The sequence below is a fragment of the Ochotona princeps genome, chromosome 1 (assembly GCF_030435755.1).
Source record: "Ochotona princeps isolate mOchPri1 chromosome 1, mOchPri1.hap1, whole genome shotgun sequence".
NCBI lineage: Eukaryota > Metazoa > Chordata > Mammalia > Lagomorpha > Ochotonidae > Ochotona > Ochotona princeps.
Window position 1 is genome coordinate 13,600,197 of NC_080832.1, and position 19,736 is coordinate 13,619,932.

At 44.3% G+C, this 19,736-nt stretch overlaps 1 protein-coding gene across 1 annotated transcript in view; it reads right to left on the minus strand.

Annotated features, from left to right (window-relative positions):
* The window catches only part of CCDC170 (coiled-coil domain containing 170), a 116,337-nt gene that overhangs the window by 87,317 nt on the left and 9,284 nt on the right, over positions 1-19,736 (minus strand). Inside the window, exon 2 of the mRNA XM_058664079.1 lies at positions 3,025-3,153. Within this exon, the coding sequence (XP_058520062.1) occupies positions 3,025-3,153 (129 nt within the window). The remainder of the gene's footprint in view (positions 1-3,024; positions 3,154-19,736) is intronic.

A 19,736-nucleotide genomic window follows, 5' to 3' on the forward strand; every position in this document is an offset into this window, starting at 1 on the left:
CCCACATGTGCATCCTAAAACAGGATGTGAGATGGGCCAGGCCACAACATCCTCCAACTCATACAAAGGCCAAGATGGAGGGGCAGGCTAAGCCAGACAAGGGCCTAGCACCTGCTGGCACATGTAAGATCTGGGTCAGGGAGGGTACCAAGTGGGGGAAGCTGGGAAGCTTCCCTATTGGGGTCATAACTCCTGCTGGTGAGCACATGTTTCAGGCCTGGGTGTTGGGTAGCCTGGGCAGAGTAATTCCAACTCTTAGCTAATATGTGTGGGATGGTTTTAGAAGAGGGCAGACCGGGCAGGGCCAAGCCAACCTTAGCTCACTGGCAAGAGCAGAAACCTCCCCCAGTCTGATCCCCCACCGCCTGATCCCCCACCAGCCTGAGCCAGGTTAAGCACCCCCTGGCAAAAGCCAAGGTGAGGCAGGCCATGCCGGACCTGACCATGGAACCTAACCAGCACAAGCAAGAACTGGGAGGGGGCTCAGGTAGAGAGGGGGCAAAGCCAGTAGTGGGGCTGCTTGGGGTTCCCCTGTTAAATCACCATTTCCACTGGAGAGCATGAGTAGGGATGGGGGCAGACCAGACCGGGCAGAACTACAACACCTGTTGGCCTCATGTGAGCTGGACCAGGGAAAAGCCAGGCTGGGTTGACTATTCCTACTACACAGGCATAAATCAGAGTGGGTGTGGGTTGGTTGGGCTCTGCCACAGCATCAGCTGGCAGATGCTGGCACTGGGGCTAATTTTGTCAAGCCAAACTGTAGAGCCACCTGAAGAACGCATGACTCGAGAGGGGGAAACAGTGGGCACCTCCCTCTTGGGTTTGACATTCCATCTGGTGAGCATGAGAACTCGGACTAGGGCAGGCATGGCGAGACAGAGAATGACACCCATCAGCACCTGTGTGAGCTGGATCGTGGGGCTCCTTGGGGCTTCAGTGCCCAGTGACATGCAAGAGAGCTGAACGGGATGTTGGACAGACTGGACCAGTCTGCTCTACATACTTGGCAAGCACAGGAATCAGGACAGGGGGCAGGCCTCGCGGGGATATTGCAGGTTGCTCCCAACTAGGCTGCAGCTCCCACTGGTTTGCGTAAGGGCCAAGTGTGGTGGCCAGGATCGGGCTGGGCTACAACACTGATTGTTTTGTGTAGAAGACAGGGCTGGAGGCAGAACTGATCCAGTCATTGCAACCACCAGTGTGTACATAAACTGATTGGGGTAACAGTCTGTGCCAAACCCTGTATTGTCAAGCACCCACAAGAATCTGGTCTGAGATCACCTCAGATGAAGTTTCTTTGGGGATTCCCCCAACTGAATTGCTGGACTCAGAACCCCAACCATGAAGAGAAATGTAGGTTCCATGATTTGACTTTGGAGTACATATATCAAAGCAGAGCCTCCTCAGAGGCTCAGACAGAGCAGTGAACAGCAATATTCAGGTGCACATGGAGGATATGGCAGTACATTGGAACATTGCATAGGACACCTGGTACCGGAATAGAGGACAGAACAAATTGATTAACTACCCCAGCCAAGTGTTGGCAGTGAAAATCTGGGCAAGGTGAACCATGTCAACAAGCAGATTCTGGAGAGATTTCGTTGTATTTGGAATGGCGATATTGGCAGCAATTTAGAACCACTGAACTGTCAAAACCACTTCAGCAGTGCCCTCAGAGCATGCCCCCAATCAGGGAACCTGGGATGGTTGGGAGGGTGGGTGTGACTTTGCCCTTTGTCTCCCCACCTTCCCCAGATATAAGAAGGACCCTTTTAGCCCTAATAAACTATGTAAAGATCATCAAAATAAAAAAATTTTTTTAAAGATGCCCATATGTCAGGCCCAGTGCGGTGACTTAGTGTCTAAATCCTTGCCTTGCAACTGCCCCGGGATCCCATATGGATGACAGTTCATGTCCCAGCTGCTCCACTTCCCATCCAACTCCCTGCTTGTGGCCTGGAAAAGCAATCGAGGACAGCCTAAGGCTTTGGGATCCTGCACCAGTATGGGAGACCCAGAGGATGCTCCAGGCTCCTGGCTTCGGATCAGCTCAGCTGTTACCATTGTGGCCACTTGGGGAATGAACCAGCAGATAGAGGATCTTTCTCTCTGTCTCTCCTCCTCTCTTTTTATCTGACTTTGTAATAAAAAATGAAATAAATCTTTAAAAAAATTCTCCAAGACACATGAGCAGCAACCAAAAGCCACCAAATGACCCAAACCTCTCATGATTCCTGAGCTCCGCCGAGATCTAGGAACTAGTCCAGACACTCTGCCGTGATGCATGGCATCCACATATGGGGGAACCCTTCTTTTCCTCCCAAGAGACAACTGGATATCTACCACCTCATTTTCAGGCCACAATAACTTATCAACTTAAAAGTCAGCCTGCTATAGATTATTGAATGTCGAGTCCCAGTGAGCCAGACCAAATGATTTTTCAGGATTTATATAGCCCAACAGGCCAGATATTCCCCACCACCCGAAACCCTTTCAGAATTCTAGGGAATGGATACAGTGTAAGAGAAAAAACATTAGTTTTAGAGCAGGTACTGGATCACAACAGGTCAAGCCACTGCCTACTGTGCCAGCATCCCTGAGGGACACTGATTCAACTGCTCCACTTTTGATCTAGCTCCCTGCTAATGCACTTGGGAAAGCCATGGAAGATGGCCCATACACGTTGGCCCCTGTATCCATGTGGCAGCCTCAGATAGAGCTCTTGGCTCCTGGCTGCAGCCTGGCCTAGCCCCAGGTGTTACAGCCATTTGGGGAGAAAATTGAGGTGCGGAATCTCTTTCTCCCTCCCTCTCTCTCTATATATATCTCCACACCTACCCTCCCACCTCACCCCCAGATCTCCCTTTTTCTGTAATTCTGTCACTCAAATAAATAAAAAAAAATCTTTTTTAAAAACCATAAATCTTCATTTTACCATCTTATTTCTAATTGCCTCTGTGCTGCTTAAGTTCACAAGAAGCTGGGAAGGTAATTTCTGAGTCAGGGGCATGCACAACTTACCTCACACTGAGCACATTCAAACTTGACCAAAGTTGCCGCAAGGTCGCTTCGAGCATTTTCCGCCACATTCCGGTAGTGGTTTAACTGCTCCCGAGTGACCGGGACTTCCAAAAGGTGATCATAAGTTTCCTGGTAGAGGTTCAAAAATATATATATATATATGAATGTTAAACAGTGTTTACCGTGAAGCTGTGCGAAGATCCGAAAGAACTCATCTTGGTATCCCAGCGAAGTGAAAAGTGCTATCCAAAATGTGTTGCTTTCAGATCATTTTGTTTTCATTTTCAAAACTCAAAAGTAGCCCAGGAACAACCCATATACTCCTTCAGAATAATGGTGGGATTTAGCATTTAACTTTCTTTCCACCCAACTCAGAGGCTATTTAATTTCTTCCCACAGAGAAAGTTTGCAAAGAACTACATCCTACATAGGCAAGAAACCAGTTTCTTTCTTTGTCTGTTCAAAGACTACATAGACGAACTCTTGTTGGCTGAGTACAGCATCTTCTTTGCTTATCAAAGCTTCACATGAATTTAAATGCAAAAGGCTGTCTCCATGATGGCCCATGGTGCCTCTTCTCCTCCACCTCATGCCCCCTCCTGAGTGATCCACAGGGACACAGGAGATTGGAGGCCACACGGAAATGCATGGCCAGTCATTGGCCCACCTTCAAGGGAACAGCTCTCAACTCCACGGATGCCTGCCCACAGGAAAATAAGTGTCCCAGTCAGGCTGAATCCTTCCAAAATTTTTCAGACAAGTCAGTTGCCCAGGTTTAAATTTCAAAAATCCCAGTTTGTATAGCTTATGAACAAATTTAAAAGTTTTATAAAGAAATACTATGTGAGTCAAATAAACACATTTGCAGAGCAGGATTGGTGGGTTGAGCTGGAGGTTGCAATGTGCAACTTCTGCTTGTTTCTGTCTTGTGTGGGTCACATGCCTGCCTCCTTCTAGAATTACTTCAGAGCTTGAACAAATATCCCACAGTCACATCTACAAATATCCAGGCCAAGGAGTCTTTGCGAAAAACAAATGAAGAAGCCATTCACTTTTTGATGGATTATGCAAGAGGTCACATAAAGGTAGATTTCTGGGAACTGTTCCCTGGCTTCAGGGAACATGTCAGTAAAACTGGTTTATGACCCTTAGAGGTTATTCAACTGCCACAAGCTACTGCTTGAGATGCTCATGAATGCAAACATCATCTTAAAAGCCCTTAACTTGACAACATGCTTTGTCATAGTATGTTCCAATCACAAAAATGCCTTAACAAAACCTCAGGGTACATAGCAACTGCTAGTGTTTGCTGCTCACAACACATCCAAGGAGATGGTGAATATGTGCTCCTGGGGAGAAAGTGTAAGAAGTTTAGCTGACTCCCTTACTGGAGTGCCACATCCTCTTCAATATGCAGCAGAGTCCTGGTTATCCTAACTACCACATGGCCCAAAGGAGGCCATGTGGAGACACACTGCACTTGGCACAGGACTGAATGCCAGTGCTTGTGGGGCACACCATAAAACTTACTAGGAAATTAAGTTCCTCAATGGCTATGATTCTTCCTTTATATGACTAATACCATTTTTTAGGAAATTATGGAGGCATACTGCTAGGTAAAAGACAAAAATTAGCCTGTGTGTGTGGAAGGGACCAGAGGAAAACAACACCTGTAGCCGTGGAAGCAGCGCAGAATCTTACACCGCACTGCCAACTCCTGCCTACGCCCCAGTAACTTTATAGGAGGTCCCAATCTTCCCTGCCAAAGAAAGCAACCTAGGAGAAGCCTCTCTGCCAAGCAGGCTACACGGTCTGATGACACTGGGAAACAAAACCTTAGGAGGAATTTCACAGCCTTCTGTCCAGGAGAGAAGAGTTGGGTGAGGGAGAAATGGCTGAAGGAACTGGACCGTAATCTGAATGAAAGCTGGGCATCCTGTGTCTTGGATTCATCTGAACAGATGCCAATTCATCCTGACAGATGTACTACCTGATAAAACCTTGTCATATTTTTTATGGAAAGCATTTTATACTCCAGCCATTTCCAGTAACAATACCTTCATTATATTACCCCTTGTATGAAAAAGAGAAGTCTCCATTGAACACAATGTTAAGAACCAAACATGAGAGCTCAAAAATGCCCTTCACTTTAAGAGGTTACAATCTATTGCAGAACACTACAGCTTCAAAGATTCATGGATGAAACAAACTACGTGTTAAGGCATCAGGACCTTGTCACTATAGCAGGGCCTACGCTGGGAAAACTCTGAGCTCCTGAGTTTAGAAGTCAGTTGCTAGATACCCAGCACTCCTCCCATTCCAACAGAATGGAGACTGCTCACCTACCAGTACACAATAGCATCTTACCTGGACCAGACCCTAAGCTTGCCTTGGAGTAACGGAAGCAAACAACTCCCTTCATATTTACATAATTACAAACTGAAACAAATGTTTGGAAAGGGGAAAAAAAAGCAGCTGACAAAGGAAACTGACTCAACATTGGGGAGGTGGAAAGAGTTCCCTAAAAAAGCAGTGATTAAACGGGAATTGAACAGACTAGAAATGACTAAAGTAAGAGCAGTTTATAGTGTTCAAGTAAGGAAAAGCCCGTGCATGGGCCCTGTGGCAGGAGTACAACCTGCTGGGCCAAGATCTGAGAGAATGGGCAGTGAAGTCGAGGCACAAAAGCAGAGGGACAGTGGCAACAGGGCCTGGAAGATGATGGCTGGCTCATTCACTTATTTTAGAATCTGCTAGGGTTTCAGAGTGTGCTTGGCTGTTCTTACTTGTTCATTTTACTACATGAGATTTCAAATCTGCTTGTCAGATTCTTTTTTTTTTAAGATTTATTTATTTTATTACAAAGTCAGATATATAGAGAGGAGGAGAGACAGAGAGGAAGATCTTCCGTCCGATGATTCACTCCCCAAGTGAGCCGCAATGGGCCGGTGCGTGCCGATCCAAAGCCCGGAACCTGGAACCTCTTCCGGATCTCCCACGCGGGTGCAGGGTCCCAAAGCATTGGGCCATCCTCGACTACTTTCCCAGGCCACAAGCAGGGAGCTGGATGGGAAGTGGAGCTGCCGGGATTATAACTGGCGCCCATATGGGATCCCGGGGCGTTCAAGGCGAGGACTTTAGCCGCTAGGCCACGCCGCCGGGCCCAGCTTATCAGATTCTAAGACACTCTGTTAGTGTTCTCATTGGGGTGGTGTTAATTTTATAAACTTAAGGAAAATTGATTTTTTGTAAATATTGTCTTCCACCTAAAATCCCTTTGTCATATTAGCTCAAGATGTCTTTTTTAAGATTTATTTATTTTTATTGGAAAGTCAGATATACAGAGAAGAAAAGAGACAGAGAGGAAGATCTTTTGTCCATTGGTTCACGCCCAAAGTGGCCTCAACGGCCGGTGCTGAGCTGACCCAAAGCCAGGAGCCAGGAGCTTCTTCCAAGTCTCCCATGCTGGTGCAGGGTCCCAAGGCTTTGGGTCGTCCTCCACTGCTTTTCCAGGCCTCAAGCAAGGAGCTGGATGGGAAGTAGGTCTGGTAGGACACAAACCGGCACCTATATTGGATCCCAGCACATGCAAGACAAGGACTTAAGCCAATAGGCTATCACGCTAGGCCCTCAAGAAGACTTACAAGTCTCTTAATAATAACTTGAAAGTATCATGTTTTGCAATTCACTTTTACAAATATTAACTTTTGATAATGATAAAGGAATCTACATATCCCAGGAAATTAAATATTCACGTAGATATATTTTTATATGCCCTAGAATAGTTTTCAACTGATTCTCCTAGATTTTGTACTATAAGCATGCAAGTCATTTATAAATGAGAATAATTCTACCCCTTCTTTCTCATTTTTATATCTGTACTTTTTTCTTGATTAATAACCTTCGGGCCCTGATAAACAGTAATACAACCAGTGGACATGTTGTCTTGTTCCTAACTTTCATGGGAATGTAGTTCCCCATTAAGCACAATAGTAGACTTTGAGTTGCGATAAAAACATTTCACCATGCTAAGGAGGTATCCATCTATTCAAGTTTTACTAAGAAGTGAGGTTTTGGCAATAAAAAATTAATTTTTAATCAGTTATTTTTACCTCAATGAAGACGATATTTTTCTCCTAGGCTGTATACTTTACTGATAGAAGCTTCATTGCTTCTCGGACTTTTTGGCTAAGATCAAGTGTGTAGAAGCTTCACTGTCTTGTGACAATAATGATCTCCCAATCTTTGGATGTGGACATGCTTTATTAGATGACATATTAAGTTCCTAGGAGATGTATATGGTGAATTTCCACAGAGTGAGTGACTTAATACAGCAGCAATATATCCTCTCCCAGTTCTGGAATCCAGCAGTCCAAAGTCAAGGGATCAATCTGGCATGCTCTCTGCAAAGCCTTCAGGAACAGTCTGCTCCATGCCTTTCACTGACCTTCTGGTGTGGCCAGCAACCCTGGGCATGCCTTGCAGACACCACTCCAGTCCCTGGCTCCCTCATCAAACACCATCTTCTGGTATCCATTCTCTGTATCTCTTTTCCTTTTCTAACAAGGGCACAACTGTGACCCATCCTTGGTGGTGACAGCAGTGCTGACTCAGAAAATGCTGCCTGCATTCAGCACTGATATTCACTGGGGCACACCAGTGTGGCCAACCAGTGTCCTTTCAGAACTGGTTCCACCTGACTGCATGGGGTCTTTTCTCCAGTTGTCACATATTTTGACTGTCATCCGTGTCTATGATTTTTGTGCTTCAGGGACTTCATTAATGTTTTTTGTTAAAGCTTGATTTTATGAGTAACCCAGTGGCACTCAGAGACAGTGCTGAGCTGCGCATATGCTGAACTTGGTCCCACTGGAAAATAATATCAACTATGGCATCATATGGGTCAAAATAGGTTCCCTCAAGATCAGCACCAACAATAACCTAACTATATAGGACACCTAGTGTCTCCCTAATCCTGGGACCTGCTCCAACCAGAAGTGGGAGAAAGCTTGTACAGACAATGGAGCAGTTTCAGCACAGTATCACAGCGGGTAGAGACTAGTAAGCCAAAAGCTGGGGCTACAGAGACCATGGTGGAAATCTAATATAAGAACCCAGACCTGGAACTCGCTGGAGGGAGTGACATAAGTGACTACAAACAAAGAGCCATGTGCCAACCGCAATAAGTAAAATCAAACTGTAGACCTGTGGGTGACAGAGCTTAGAAACCTGAGCAAAAGGGAAGAATCTGATAACCAGAGGTACAATGACCAAGAGCAAAAGGAGAGACAAAGACACAATGAATATTACTGAAGACTCCCCTGTAAAAGGAGCAAAACCCTATGCCAACCTCAGAGTTCAATGAGCAAGACATCAACAAAATGGGGGATACAGAATTCAAAACACTTGTTATAAAGGTTCTTATCAACAATGAGAAGTACATAAGTAGGCAATCAAGGAGTTCAAGGAATATGTCACACTGGAAAGGAGTCAAATAAAGCTGATATATCAGAAATGAAGAATACAGTGGAGCACATTAAAAGTACAGTGGAGAATCTCCAAAATAGAATGAAGGAGGCAGAAGAAAGAATCTCAGAATTGGAAGATATTTCTTGTCACCAGGGGCAAACAAACAAAAAGCTGGAAGCAGAACTGGATCAGGCTAAAATAAAAATGTATTAAAAATTGAAACACATTATTAAGAGGCCAAATATAAGAGTTATGGGAGTCCCAGAAGGTGCAGAAAGAGAAGCTGGGTTTATAAATGCATTTAATGAAATAATAAAAGAAAATTTCCCTAATCTGGAGAAAGAATTGGAAAACAACATCCAGCAGGGCCACAGAACTCCCAACAGGCTTGACGGAAAGCAATCTTCACCACACACTCTCTACTATAGTAATGATATAGGGAAACTCAGTGAGGGGAGAAGGAATTGGACAGGGGATAAGAAAAATCCCAGGGCCTATGGAACTGTATAGTAAAATGATAATAATAAACAGAAGTACAATTTTTTAAAAAACATACCTTATCTGATGCTGGGATTGTGATCCCTGGTCCCTTTTGTGTGCATTTCACTGTGCTTACCTTTATTCCATCTCTTTAAACTCAACTTTTTTTTTTAACTTTTATTTCTTTTTATCGGAAAAATAGATCACATTTATAGAAAGAAGGAAAAAAAGAAACATCTTGCACTAGTGGCTCACTCCTCAAATGACCACAATGGCTACAGTTGAGCCAGGAGCCAGGCGCTTCTCCAGGTCTCCCACGCAGACGCAGGGTCCGAAGGTCCTGGGCCGCCCTTGACTGCTTTTCCAGGCCACAAGCAGGGAACTGGATGGGAAGTGGAGCAGTTGGGACATGAAGCAGTGCCCACATGGGATGGTGGAACTTGTGAGGTGACCATTTAGCCACTGAACTATTGTGCCAGGCTCCAAATACTTAGCTTTCAAAAAACACGAGGGTACTTTAACCAACTCATTGATGTTGAATTGAATGCGCTAAGGTGCAAAACTCCTTGAAATTCATGCACAACATTTTCATAATCGGCATTTGCCTGAATTTTTAAAGGTGCCTCATAGGTTTCATCCTATTCTGATCTAGACAATATCTACTAATTCAATACAGCTGCTTTCCCAGACCACAAGCAGGGAGCTGGGTTTGATGTGGAGCAGCCAAGACACAAACCAATGCCTATATGCCATCCCAGCACTTGAAGGGTGAGGATTAGCCAATGAATCTATTATGCCAGGGCCAGTACTGCTTCTGCTATTTTAACAACAAGGTATGAAAAATGAGGAAATTAAACTGCTTGCACTAACTTCTCACTTTCCTCTCTTACTCTACCCAGTTTTCTTTTCAGGAAACTCCAACTATGCGTGTATTTACTCTCCTCTGCATGCATACTATTTCATTTGCATTTTTCTTACTTGTTTCACATTCTTTGTATGGATTTCTTCTTTCTTATTCTTCTCATCTCTTCCATGTGCCTGCCTATCTCCCTCTGCACCTTCCATTCCTGCTCTTATTTCCGTGATGATTTCAAATGTGTGGTTCCTCTCTTCCCTGAGCTCTGTCAAATTATATATCATTTCCTCTTCTGGCCTTGCCACATCTTTCTCGGGTTCCTGTGGCTCTGCTTTCTAGGTGTGCTCTGTGGCAGTGTTGGCTTCATGCAGATGTTGAATGAAATATTTGGTTCCAGTTTTTCTGTACATCACAGCATGTATTTGTTCTATTCCTTTCCTTGTTTGTTGCTATGTCTGCTTGAGGGGTACGATTTTATTGCACCAGCCGCATGGCAGTGCTTTGTGTGTGTGCAGCTCTGGGAGAGTGGGTCAGGTTCAAGCCTGGTGGGAGTTTCCCAAAGACACAGGGGACATCATGTATAATTCCATTTGCCCTGTATAGCATTCCTATCAACGGAGATCAACTGGGGGCTTTTCATAGCACAGAGTCTCCATGAGCCACTCCTCCATAGCTTCTTGCATCTGGCTCAGGATGGGCCCTGTATTAAGCCTGCTTTTACTGCCTGTTGAAACTGGGAGCTCACTCAGTTGGTCCACACACTTCCTCTTCTGTTGCAGACAACAGACTGGAACTTGACTCTTGCGAATTTGTTACTGACCTCTGACAAAGGAGCTTTTGGAGCCCTGCCTGCTACCTGCAGCTCTGCTGCTTCCTCTCCAGAGCTCCAGGGGACCTAACGCTTATCTCACATCTGGGGATTTCAGCCAAATTTCATTATTGTCTCAAAAAAATGAGTTTATTTCTCAATTTCCTTGCTGCTTGTGGCTAATTTCCAGAAATAGCAAATAGAAACGCTAATTGAATGCCACCATTTTCAAGTTTGAACTACCCAGATAAACAAATGGCTCTTTGGTGGCTTAGAGGAAATGGAAAAAAATTAATTAAAAATACCTTAAAATTCTCTTCAAAAAAAAATCTGATTTAAACTAGGTGATACACATTCAGGAAACCAGAAGAAAAGTCAACAGAAAGTTGAAAAATGGTCCTCACTATACAACCCTCAGAAAAATGTGCAATGGGAGGATAGAGGTTGCATAATTGGTGGTGAAAATATTGGGCAATAAACACTGAAAGTAATTACTAAGGGGGAAGAAGAAAGTTAAGTGCTTGTCTACACATTATCAATGCAAGCAAACTTAAGATTGTTTTAAAGTGCTGAATTTTAAAGTCAGAAAAAATGCTGTAGGAGGTATCTTAGAATGAGAATGACTCTGCTATGGTCTGTTCTGACTGCTAGAGCAAAATACCATAATCTAGGTAATTGTTAACAGCAGAATGTGCTTCTCACTGTACTAGAGTCCACACATCCATAATCAAGACACTGGCAGGTGGGTGTCCTGCGAGGTATCAGGTCCTCCTGGACAGAACTTCTGGCTGTCTTCTCACATAGTGCAAAGGACAAGGGAGCTTTGAGGGCTGCTTTCAGAAGGACACTAATTCCACACAGCAGAGCTGCACCTTCAGTAGTTGATCCCCTTTCAAAAAACCCATGTACACTAGCTGGAGTCCCGGCTGCTCCAGTTGATCCAGCTTCCTGCTAATGTGTCTGGAAAAGTAGCAGAAGATGGCCCAAGTACTTGGATCTCTGCACCTTGAGGAGACCAGGTTGAAGCTCTTGGCTCTAAGCTTCAGCCTGCCCCAGTCCTGGCCATCGCAACTATTTGAGGAATGAATCAACAAATGGAAGATTCTCTCCCTCTCTCTTTCTGTAACTTTTCCTTGAAAAAGTTTTTTAAGGCTCCACTCTGTAAATCTTCACTCTTCAGTTCGTTTTCGGCATGTGAATTTGGGAAACACAGACACAAATACCATGGCAGACACGGAATCTTCTCCAAGGCTGATCACAGTAGAAGCCACAAACAAGCCTCAGCAAATTTTACAATAATTGAAATCATACCACCATGCATCTTCTCAGCCCGTCATGGACTGAAACTAAAGACCAGCAACTCAAAATACCCCCAGATGATATGCGAATACTAGGAAACTGAACAACATGCTGTTAAATGAACGATGAGTTATAGAAGAAATCAAAGGGGAAATTTAAAAAGTGCTTGAAATGAATGAAGGCATCAACACAACATATCAGAACTTATGGGACACAAATAAAATTTTACAAGTAAACAAGGGGCTGGTGTTGTGGTATGACATGTTAAGGTACCACGTGGTAATGCAGCATACCATCTTAGAGCCCCAGTTGGAGTTTTGGAGACTCTGTTTCTAATCCAGCCTGCTGACAATGTGCCTGAGAAAACACAAGAGGATAGCTTGAATGTTTGGCCCCTGCCACCGATGTGGGAGACTAGAATGGAGTTCCTGTGGTCCAGGCTTTGGCCTGGCCCAGTCCGGCCATTGTAGTCATTTAAGAACTAAAGTAGGGATGAATCATCTCCCTGCCATTCATTCTCATTCTCTCTCTCTCTCTCTCTCTCTCTCTCTCTCTCTCTCTCTCTCTTTCTCTTTCCTTCTCTCTCCTTCTCTCCCTCTCTTTCTGTCACTCTGCTCTTCAAATATATAAAACAAATCTTACATAAATAAGAGAATACCTAACAGAAGGCACATCACCTGGTAACAACATTTACCCCTGGGGGTTACACTAGAGCGGGCCTGAAGGGAAGTGGCACTGATTTAAACTTTTCAAGGATGTGTTCATGCATTATTTGTGCAATTATTACATATAACTAAAGAGACCAAAAATACAGGAAAGAAAATGTTAAGCATTGTTATCTTTTTGTTTATAGAATAGATTTATTTTCTTCTATGTTTCCATATTTTCTAAATCCTTTACAACAACCATGTATTACTTTCATAATCATAAATAAATATTCCCTCTTCCAAGGATGGAAAGAAGACAAGAAGACAGCCAGCCCTGCTATTAGGCATCTTTTATACAGACGGTGAGGATAGTGAAACAGGGGCAGCCACCAGAACATGTATGAGAGCTGACATTTCAGGGAGTTGTGCTCTCAATCAAGCCCTCCTGTAGCTCATAACATTTTTTGAAAATTCTTCAACTTTGCCAGTAAGTATTAAACAATCTTTGCTTCAAAAAAAAATTTTCTACCCTATTCAAAATGGCAAGATTAAGAACCCATCCACTTGTCCTCACATGAGGACAATTTAAGTTATTAGGCACCTCTCAGCTAACCCATGAAGCAATTTTATATTAATTTTAGAGAGTCGGCTACGTATGATTTGATTCTGCTACTGATATTATGATAATGATTGAAATTGCCTCACAGGGTGGCTCACAGTCTTTTCAGAATAAAGGATGGTTTCGTAGCTCTCTGGCATAAAGCAAAGATAAGCTTATTCATAATTTAGTACACAATATGCCCAATTATCTGACCTGGGGACAATGTCTTGGGCCAGTCTTACTACTATGGCATTCAGTTGTCCTATTATCCCATGGACCAAAAAATAAGGAGAAAATCGCTGCCTCCCTCTGACACACAAAAGCTCCTCAATCTATTCCCTTCTCATCTTATGGTCCCATAACCACCTCCCCTTTGTTCCAGGGGACAATTGCATTACCGCAGGCTCTTCATCACGGAATGCTTTCTTGCGCCTTTTCCTCTCTCTTTCCCTTCTTTTTTCGTTCCATTCCAGGCTCCCAGTGTTGCATAAGCACCAGTTCCTTCTACGAATCCCCCTGTTCTCCAATTTCTTCCCAAGTACAGTTTCTTTCCTCACTTAGAATGGATACACACGGTCTAGCAAATCGCACACCACCCACCTCATCATTCTTCTGGTTGAAGGCTAACTAGTCACCAATTCTTCTCCCACCTAGGACTTCTCAGTCTCCCTGCTAGTGTTGCTTCTTGTTCTGCGTGTGCTTGGCTGTTAGCGGCGTCAATGCAGAGTGGGTCCAGGAAGGAAAAATAAGCAGCTACAGCTTAGCTGCTGCGGAAGATTTTGGGGGAAAAAGATATTTGTGTAGTCGAGGATTGAAAAGGCTGACTTGAATAATGTTCCCATCTTTTTCCCCATCGTAGAGCCCTACTATTCACCTTAAGTCCCTTGTAACTCAACTTTACTATTAAAAAGAACACAATATTCTTAAGACTATTTCTCTATGACAACATGTTGAGTCTTTAGGTGGAAAGGATTTGAGTGTTACAAACACTTCGTGCCAATCCCTTCAGAGATGTGCCTTTAGTATTATTTCTTTTTTTGTTAAGATTTATTTATTTATTTTATTGGAAAGGCGGGTATACAGAGAGGAGAGACAGGGAAGAAGATCTTCCGTCCGATGGTTCACTCCTGAAGCGAGCGCAATGGCTGGAGCTGAGTCAATCTGAAGCCAGGAGCCTTCTCGGGGTCTTCCATGTGGGTGCAGGGTCCCAAAGTCTTGGGCCATCCTCGATTGCATTCCCAGGCCACAGGCAGGATGCTGGATGGGAAGCAGGGCCACCAGGATTAGAACCAGCGCCCATATGGGATCCTGACGCATTCAAGGCGAGGACCTTAACTGCTACACTATCGTGCCAGGTCCTAGTATTATTTCTTATATAATTCTCATTTGTGTGTGTGTATGTGTGTGTCTGAGTGTGGACCTGGACATTGCAGCCAAAACAGTAGACAGAATGTGCCTCTCTCTCTTTTTCTCTCCCTCTCTCTCTCTCCTGTGTGTGTGTCTGTGTGTGTAACTGTATCATTCACATAAATAAATGCATCTGTTTTTTAAAAAGGTTTGTATGTTATTGTCAAAGGACACTGTAGCTTAATTCGTAATGTTCTAATTGAAAGGAAAAGCGGATGAGCATTTGGCCTTGTGATTAAGACAGCCAATAAAGATGCCTTCCTTCTACATCAGAGGGCCTGGATTTGATACTCAGCTCTGGCTCCTGATTGCAGCTTCCTGCTAGCACAGACAGGAAGGTTAGGACACAGTGAGGGCTCCAGTAACTAGGTTCCTGATCCCATGTGGACACCTGAATTGGGTTCCTCACTGCAGCAAATGGGAGCCATTCTCTCGTGTTCTCTCTCTCTCTTTGCTCTTTCTCTCTTCTCCCCAAGACACAAACACACAAAAAGGGATCAATTTTTTAATTTCTTTAAAAGGAAATAAAATGACTTGGAAGCATGTAGTTGCCTAGCAGTTAAGAAACCTGCTTCCCACATCAGAAAAACAAAAAGGAAAGAAATGACTATAATTTTGTATTAAAATTTCCTAAATAAGGGCCCAGCACGATGGCCTAGCGACTAATGTCCTCACCTTGAACACGCTGGGATCCCATATGGGCGCCGGTTCTAATCCCAGCAGCTCCACTTCCCATCCAGCTCCCTGCTTGTGGCCTGGGAAAGCAGTAGAGGACGGCCCAAAGCCTTGGGACCCTGCACACATGTGGGAGACCTGGAAGAAGTTCCTGGCTTCTGGCTTCAGCTTGGCTCAGCACCCGACCATTGCAGTCACTTGGGGAGTGAATCATCGACGGAAGATCTTCATCTCTGTCACTCCTCCTTTCTGTATTTCTGACTTTGCAATAAAAATAAATAAATCTTTTTTAAAATTCTTTTTTAAAATTCCAAAAGGTTAAATACCACATGTTTGCCTTAATTTAAGATGATATGATGTTATGTATAACATGTTATGTTTTGAATGTTATATGTTGTGTATAAACTAAGATTGAAGTATAGGTGAGGTGGTCACAGAAGGTGACTGGGAACTCGCATTTACTTTTAACATGTTGGTTACTCATTACTATGTCAATTAATTCCATAATGATGTAAATTTTTGCTGATGGTATGTTGGAGCTTTCAATTGACTGGGATGATGCTCTGCTGGCTCTGTCTTCAGACCAGAGAGGGTATACCTAAGAAGCCGTTGGACTTGACTGGACAATAAGATGCTGGACTCTATGTTTGGTATACGCTTGCAATGGGGGAATCTCAACTGAACTTGAGCTGTGGTTATGCAACAAGGTGGAGGAATCCACCATGGTGGGAGGGTTTGGGGAGGGGTGGGGAGAACCCAAGTATCTATGTAATTGTGTCACATAATACAATGTAATTACTGAAGTTAAATAATAAATATAAAAAAAAAAAAAAATTCTTAAATAGGGCCCAGCACGATGGCCTAGCGACTAAAGTCCTCGCCTTGAAAGCCCCGGGATCCCATATGGGCGCCGGTTCTAATCCCGGCAGCTCCACTTCCCATCCAGCTCCCTGCTTGTGGCCTGGGAAAGCAGCTGAGGACGGCCCAATGCATTGGGACCCTGCACCCGTGTGGGAGACCCGGAAGAGGTTCCAGGTTCCCGGCATCGGATCGGCGCGCATCGGCCCGTTGCGGCTCACTTGGGGAGTGAATCATCGGACGGAAGATCTTCCTCTCTGTCTCTCCTCCTCTGTGTATATCTGGCTGTAATAAAATGAATAAATCTTTAAAAAAAAATTCTTAAATAAATAGGTGGCAACTGTACGCATGATTAAAGAGCTCATTTTTATCAGCTTCTCAATTTTCACATTTTCTCAATACATTCACATGTGTTCAATACATGGAATACTATATGAAGCCCTTATTAGTTACACAGGAAGAAGGAAAACCCTGAAATTGAACCCTGGCACATAAATGAAAAAAAGGAGAAACACTGAATTCCAAAAGTCTTGGGGATGCATTTGCTGTGGGAGAACACCTGAGACAGGAAACTAACTGCTAAAAGACATGGAATATTAACAATACTACAACCCAAATATAAAGTATTCAAGATTAAAACAAGAATTCAATGATTCTTAAAGGGTTTTTTTATTTTCTGTCAAAAGATCTTCGGATAACAAAGAAGAAACAAGATCAATTCCTTTTTCTCTTGTAAGGAAGCCTTAGCCATACACAAAGAAAACTCAACAAAAGGTGGCTGACCACCACTTCTAACAACGACCTTCTCCTGTGAGAAGGAAACCACGGCCTCCAGATAGCAAAACAACACTCACAATGGCCCACTCTGGAAACCAAGGGGAGAAATGCTAAGTTTCACTTTAGAAAGAAATAAAAGGTCAGTTAAGCCACCACCTACAATGCTGGCATCCAAATGGACTCCAGTTCAAGCCTCGGCGACTCCCCTTTCCAATATAGCTCCCTGATAATGCACCTGCCAAAACAGAAGAAAATGGCCCAAACATCTGGACCCCTGGCATCCACATGAGAAACCCAGATGGAGCTCCAGGTTTGCCCAGCCCTGACTGTTGCAATCACCTGGGGAATAAACCAACATTTGGAAGACCTCTTTTTCTGTCTCCCTACCTGACTTTTGTCTGTAACTCTGCCTTTAAAATAAATAAAATAAACTTTAGGGGGAAAAAAAGCAAATTTCATGTGGTACCTAAAACTGGCCTGCACATTCTGTGTTTGCAAAGGAGTAGGGTCATGAGGTTGAGAGCAGGAGAACAGGTAAGGTTGCACAACAGTGATCATGTCAAGTCCACTGCCAGAATCTGAGGCAAACTGCATTCACGCACAAAGTTTCATTTTTGTCTATGTGGGCTACAAATATTCTAAGCTTAAACATTTCTTCAACTGTGGGGTACATATTTCCATTTATTTATCTGATAAGCAATGAATAGACAAACAGAGCTTCCATTCTCTGGTTAAACCCCCCAAACACCCACACCAGCTAGAGCTGAGCTAAGTCAAAGCCAGGAGCTGGGAACTCAATCCAGGGGATGGCAGGAATCCCTGCAGTCCTTACCTGCTGCCTTCCAGGGTTTGAAGCAGGAAGTTAGAATTAGGAGCTGGAGTTGGGTATAAAACCCAGGCACTCTGATACTCAAGCATCTTAACTGCTAGGCCAAAAATGCAACCCATTGTCTCTAAACTTCATAGTCACCACACAAGCACTCTGTACTTCAGAACTCACCAAAGAGAATTACCTGCTAAGTACCTAAACAAATTCGCTGTGTGAATGAGAAAATAACAAAAGCGGACTCAGCACCTCGGCTGCAGATCCTATAAGGAGCAGCACCAGGAAGCAACTTTCTCTAGAGAAGAGACTTCTCTAAGGTACAGCTCAATGTATCCAGCCTTTAGAAATAAATACTGTGGAAAGGCCTCCACGTGACTAAGAATTCTGCAATGAAGGTTAGCCAATCTAAGCCCAAGGTGCCAGTTTAGTTGGTTCCTGGGGAGGGCCTTTTTGCTGGCTATATTCTCACATGATAGATGGAGAGAGACAGGGTTCTGGTCTGTCTTTACCTTCGTCCAAGGATATTTACCATATGTGAGAAAGAACAAGTCAATCAACCACCTCAGCTATATGTTGGCAGCAAAATACTGGGCAAATGGAGACTCTATGATGGGCTATGTCAATCAGTGGATTCTCCAACGACCTCATCGTGCTTGGAGTGGCGAGACTGGCAGCGATTCATAACTGGTGAACTATCAAAACTACTTAAGCAAGTATCTCAGAGCATGCCCCACATCCGGGACTTGGGGTGGGTGGGAAACTGGATGGGGTCTCTCCCTCAATAATCCCCTTTACCTCAGATACATGAAGGAAAAAATATGGAAATAATAGTCTTACCCACTTCCCTATAGCCCTTGAACCTTTTTACCATAATTTACTATGTTTACAAAGATTGTTAAAAATATAATAAAATAAATAAAAAATAAATAACCAAGGATATTTACCAAATGTGAAGGATCCCACCTTCAAGAATTCATCTGAACCTAATTACGGCCCAAAGGCCTCCCCTCCATAAATACCAGCATATTGGGTGCCAGTGCTCCAATACAGGCTTTTGCCAGTGGGTACCATAGCATGGCCTGAAACAGCCCACCCCCAATTCCAGCTCATGCTGGTAGGGAATACATCATAGTCCAGCCAAGCCAGCATCCCAGTCCCAGCCCTCTTGTGTACTGGCACGTGTTGCAACCGAACCCGGCCTGACCCACACTTCATTCTGGTGCTCAGATTCGCAAGTGGGTAATGTGAACTAGCCCTGCCTGGTTTGCCATCAACCTGCACCAAATGTATGTCACTGGGTACCATTCCCTGGCTTGATCTTGGCTGCGACCTATTGTAGTTCTTGCACTGACCTGCAGGGAGTGTGTCCTGACAAAGGAGTTTCCCAAACTCCTCCATCAGAACCTCTCCCAAAGCCATTTCTCACACGACCAGTAGGTCCATGGGCCAGCCCTACACAGTTCACCTCCTGTTCTAGCAGGAACAATGGCCTTTCCTGACCAACCTTCAACACATTCTGGTTATTATTGTTGGGTGTTACAGCACGGCCTAGCCTGGTCCATACACAGACACAGCACACAACTGGCTCCCGCAGAGGCAAAAAACCTAGCCTAGCCCATCCTACACCTACCCTGGTTCTCACAAGCACCAATGGGTGCTGGAGTCTAACCGTGCCCAGTGAACTCAGTCACTCATACACTTATGCCAAGGGACACTGCAGCCATGTCCAGACAACATTGCAGCTCCCATTCCAGTCCCTACACTTACCAGCGGGAATCACAACCCAGTCAGGTCGTCCCCTTAGCTGCCCAACCAGGTCTGTTCCCAGCTATACATCTTGCACGTGCCAGTGGCTGCTCTGACCCAGCTTGTCCCTCACCTGTCATGACCTTTGCCTTTGGATGCTATAGCTTGGCCTGACCTGGCCTGGCCCATTCGACCACCCACTGGTGGTTCTCATGCTCACCAGATGGAATGTCAAACCCAAGAGGGAGGTGCCCACTGTTTGC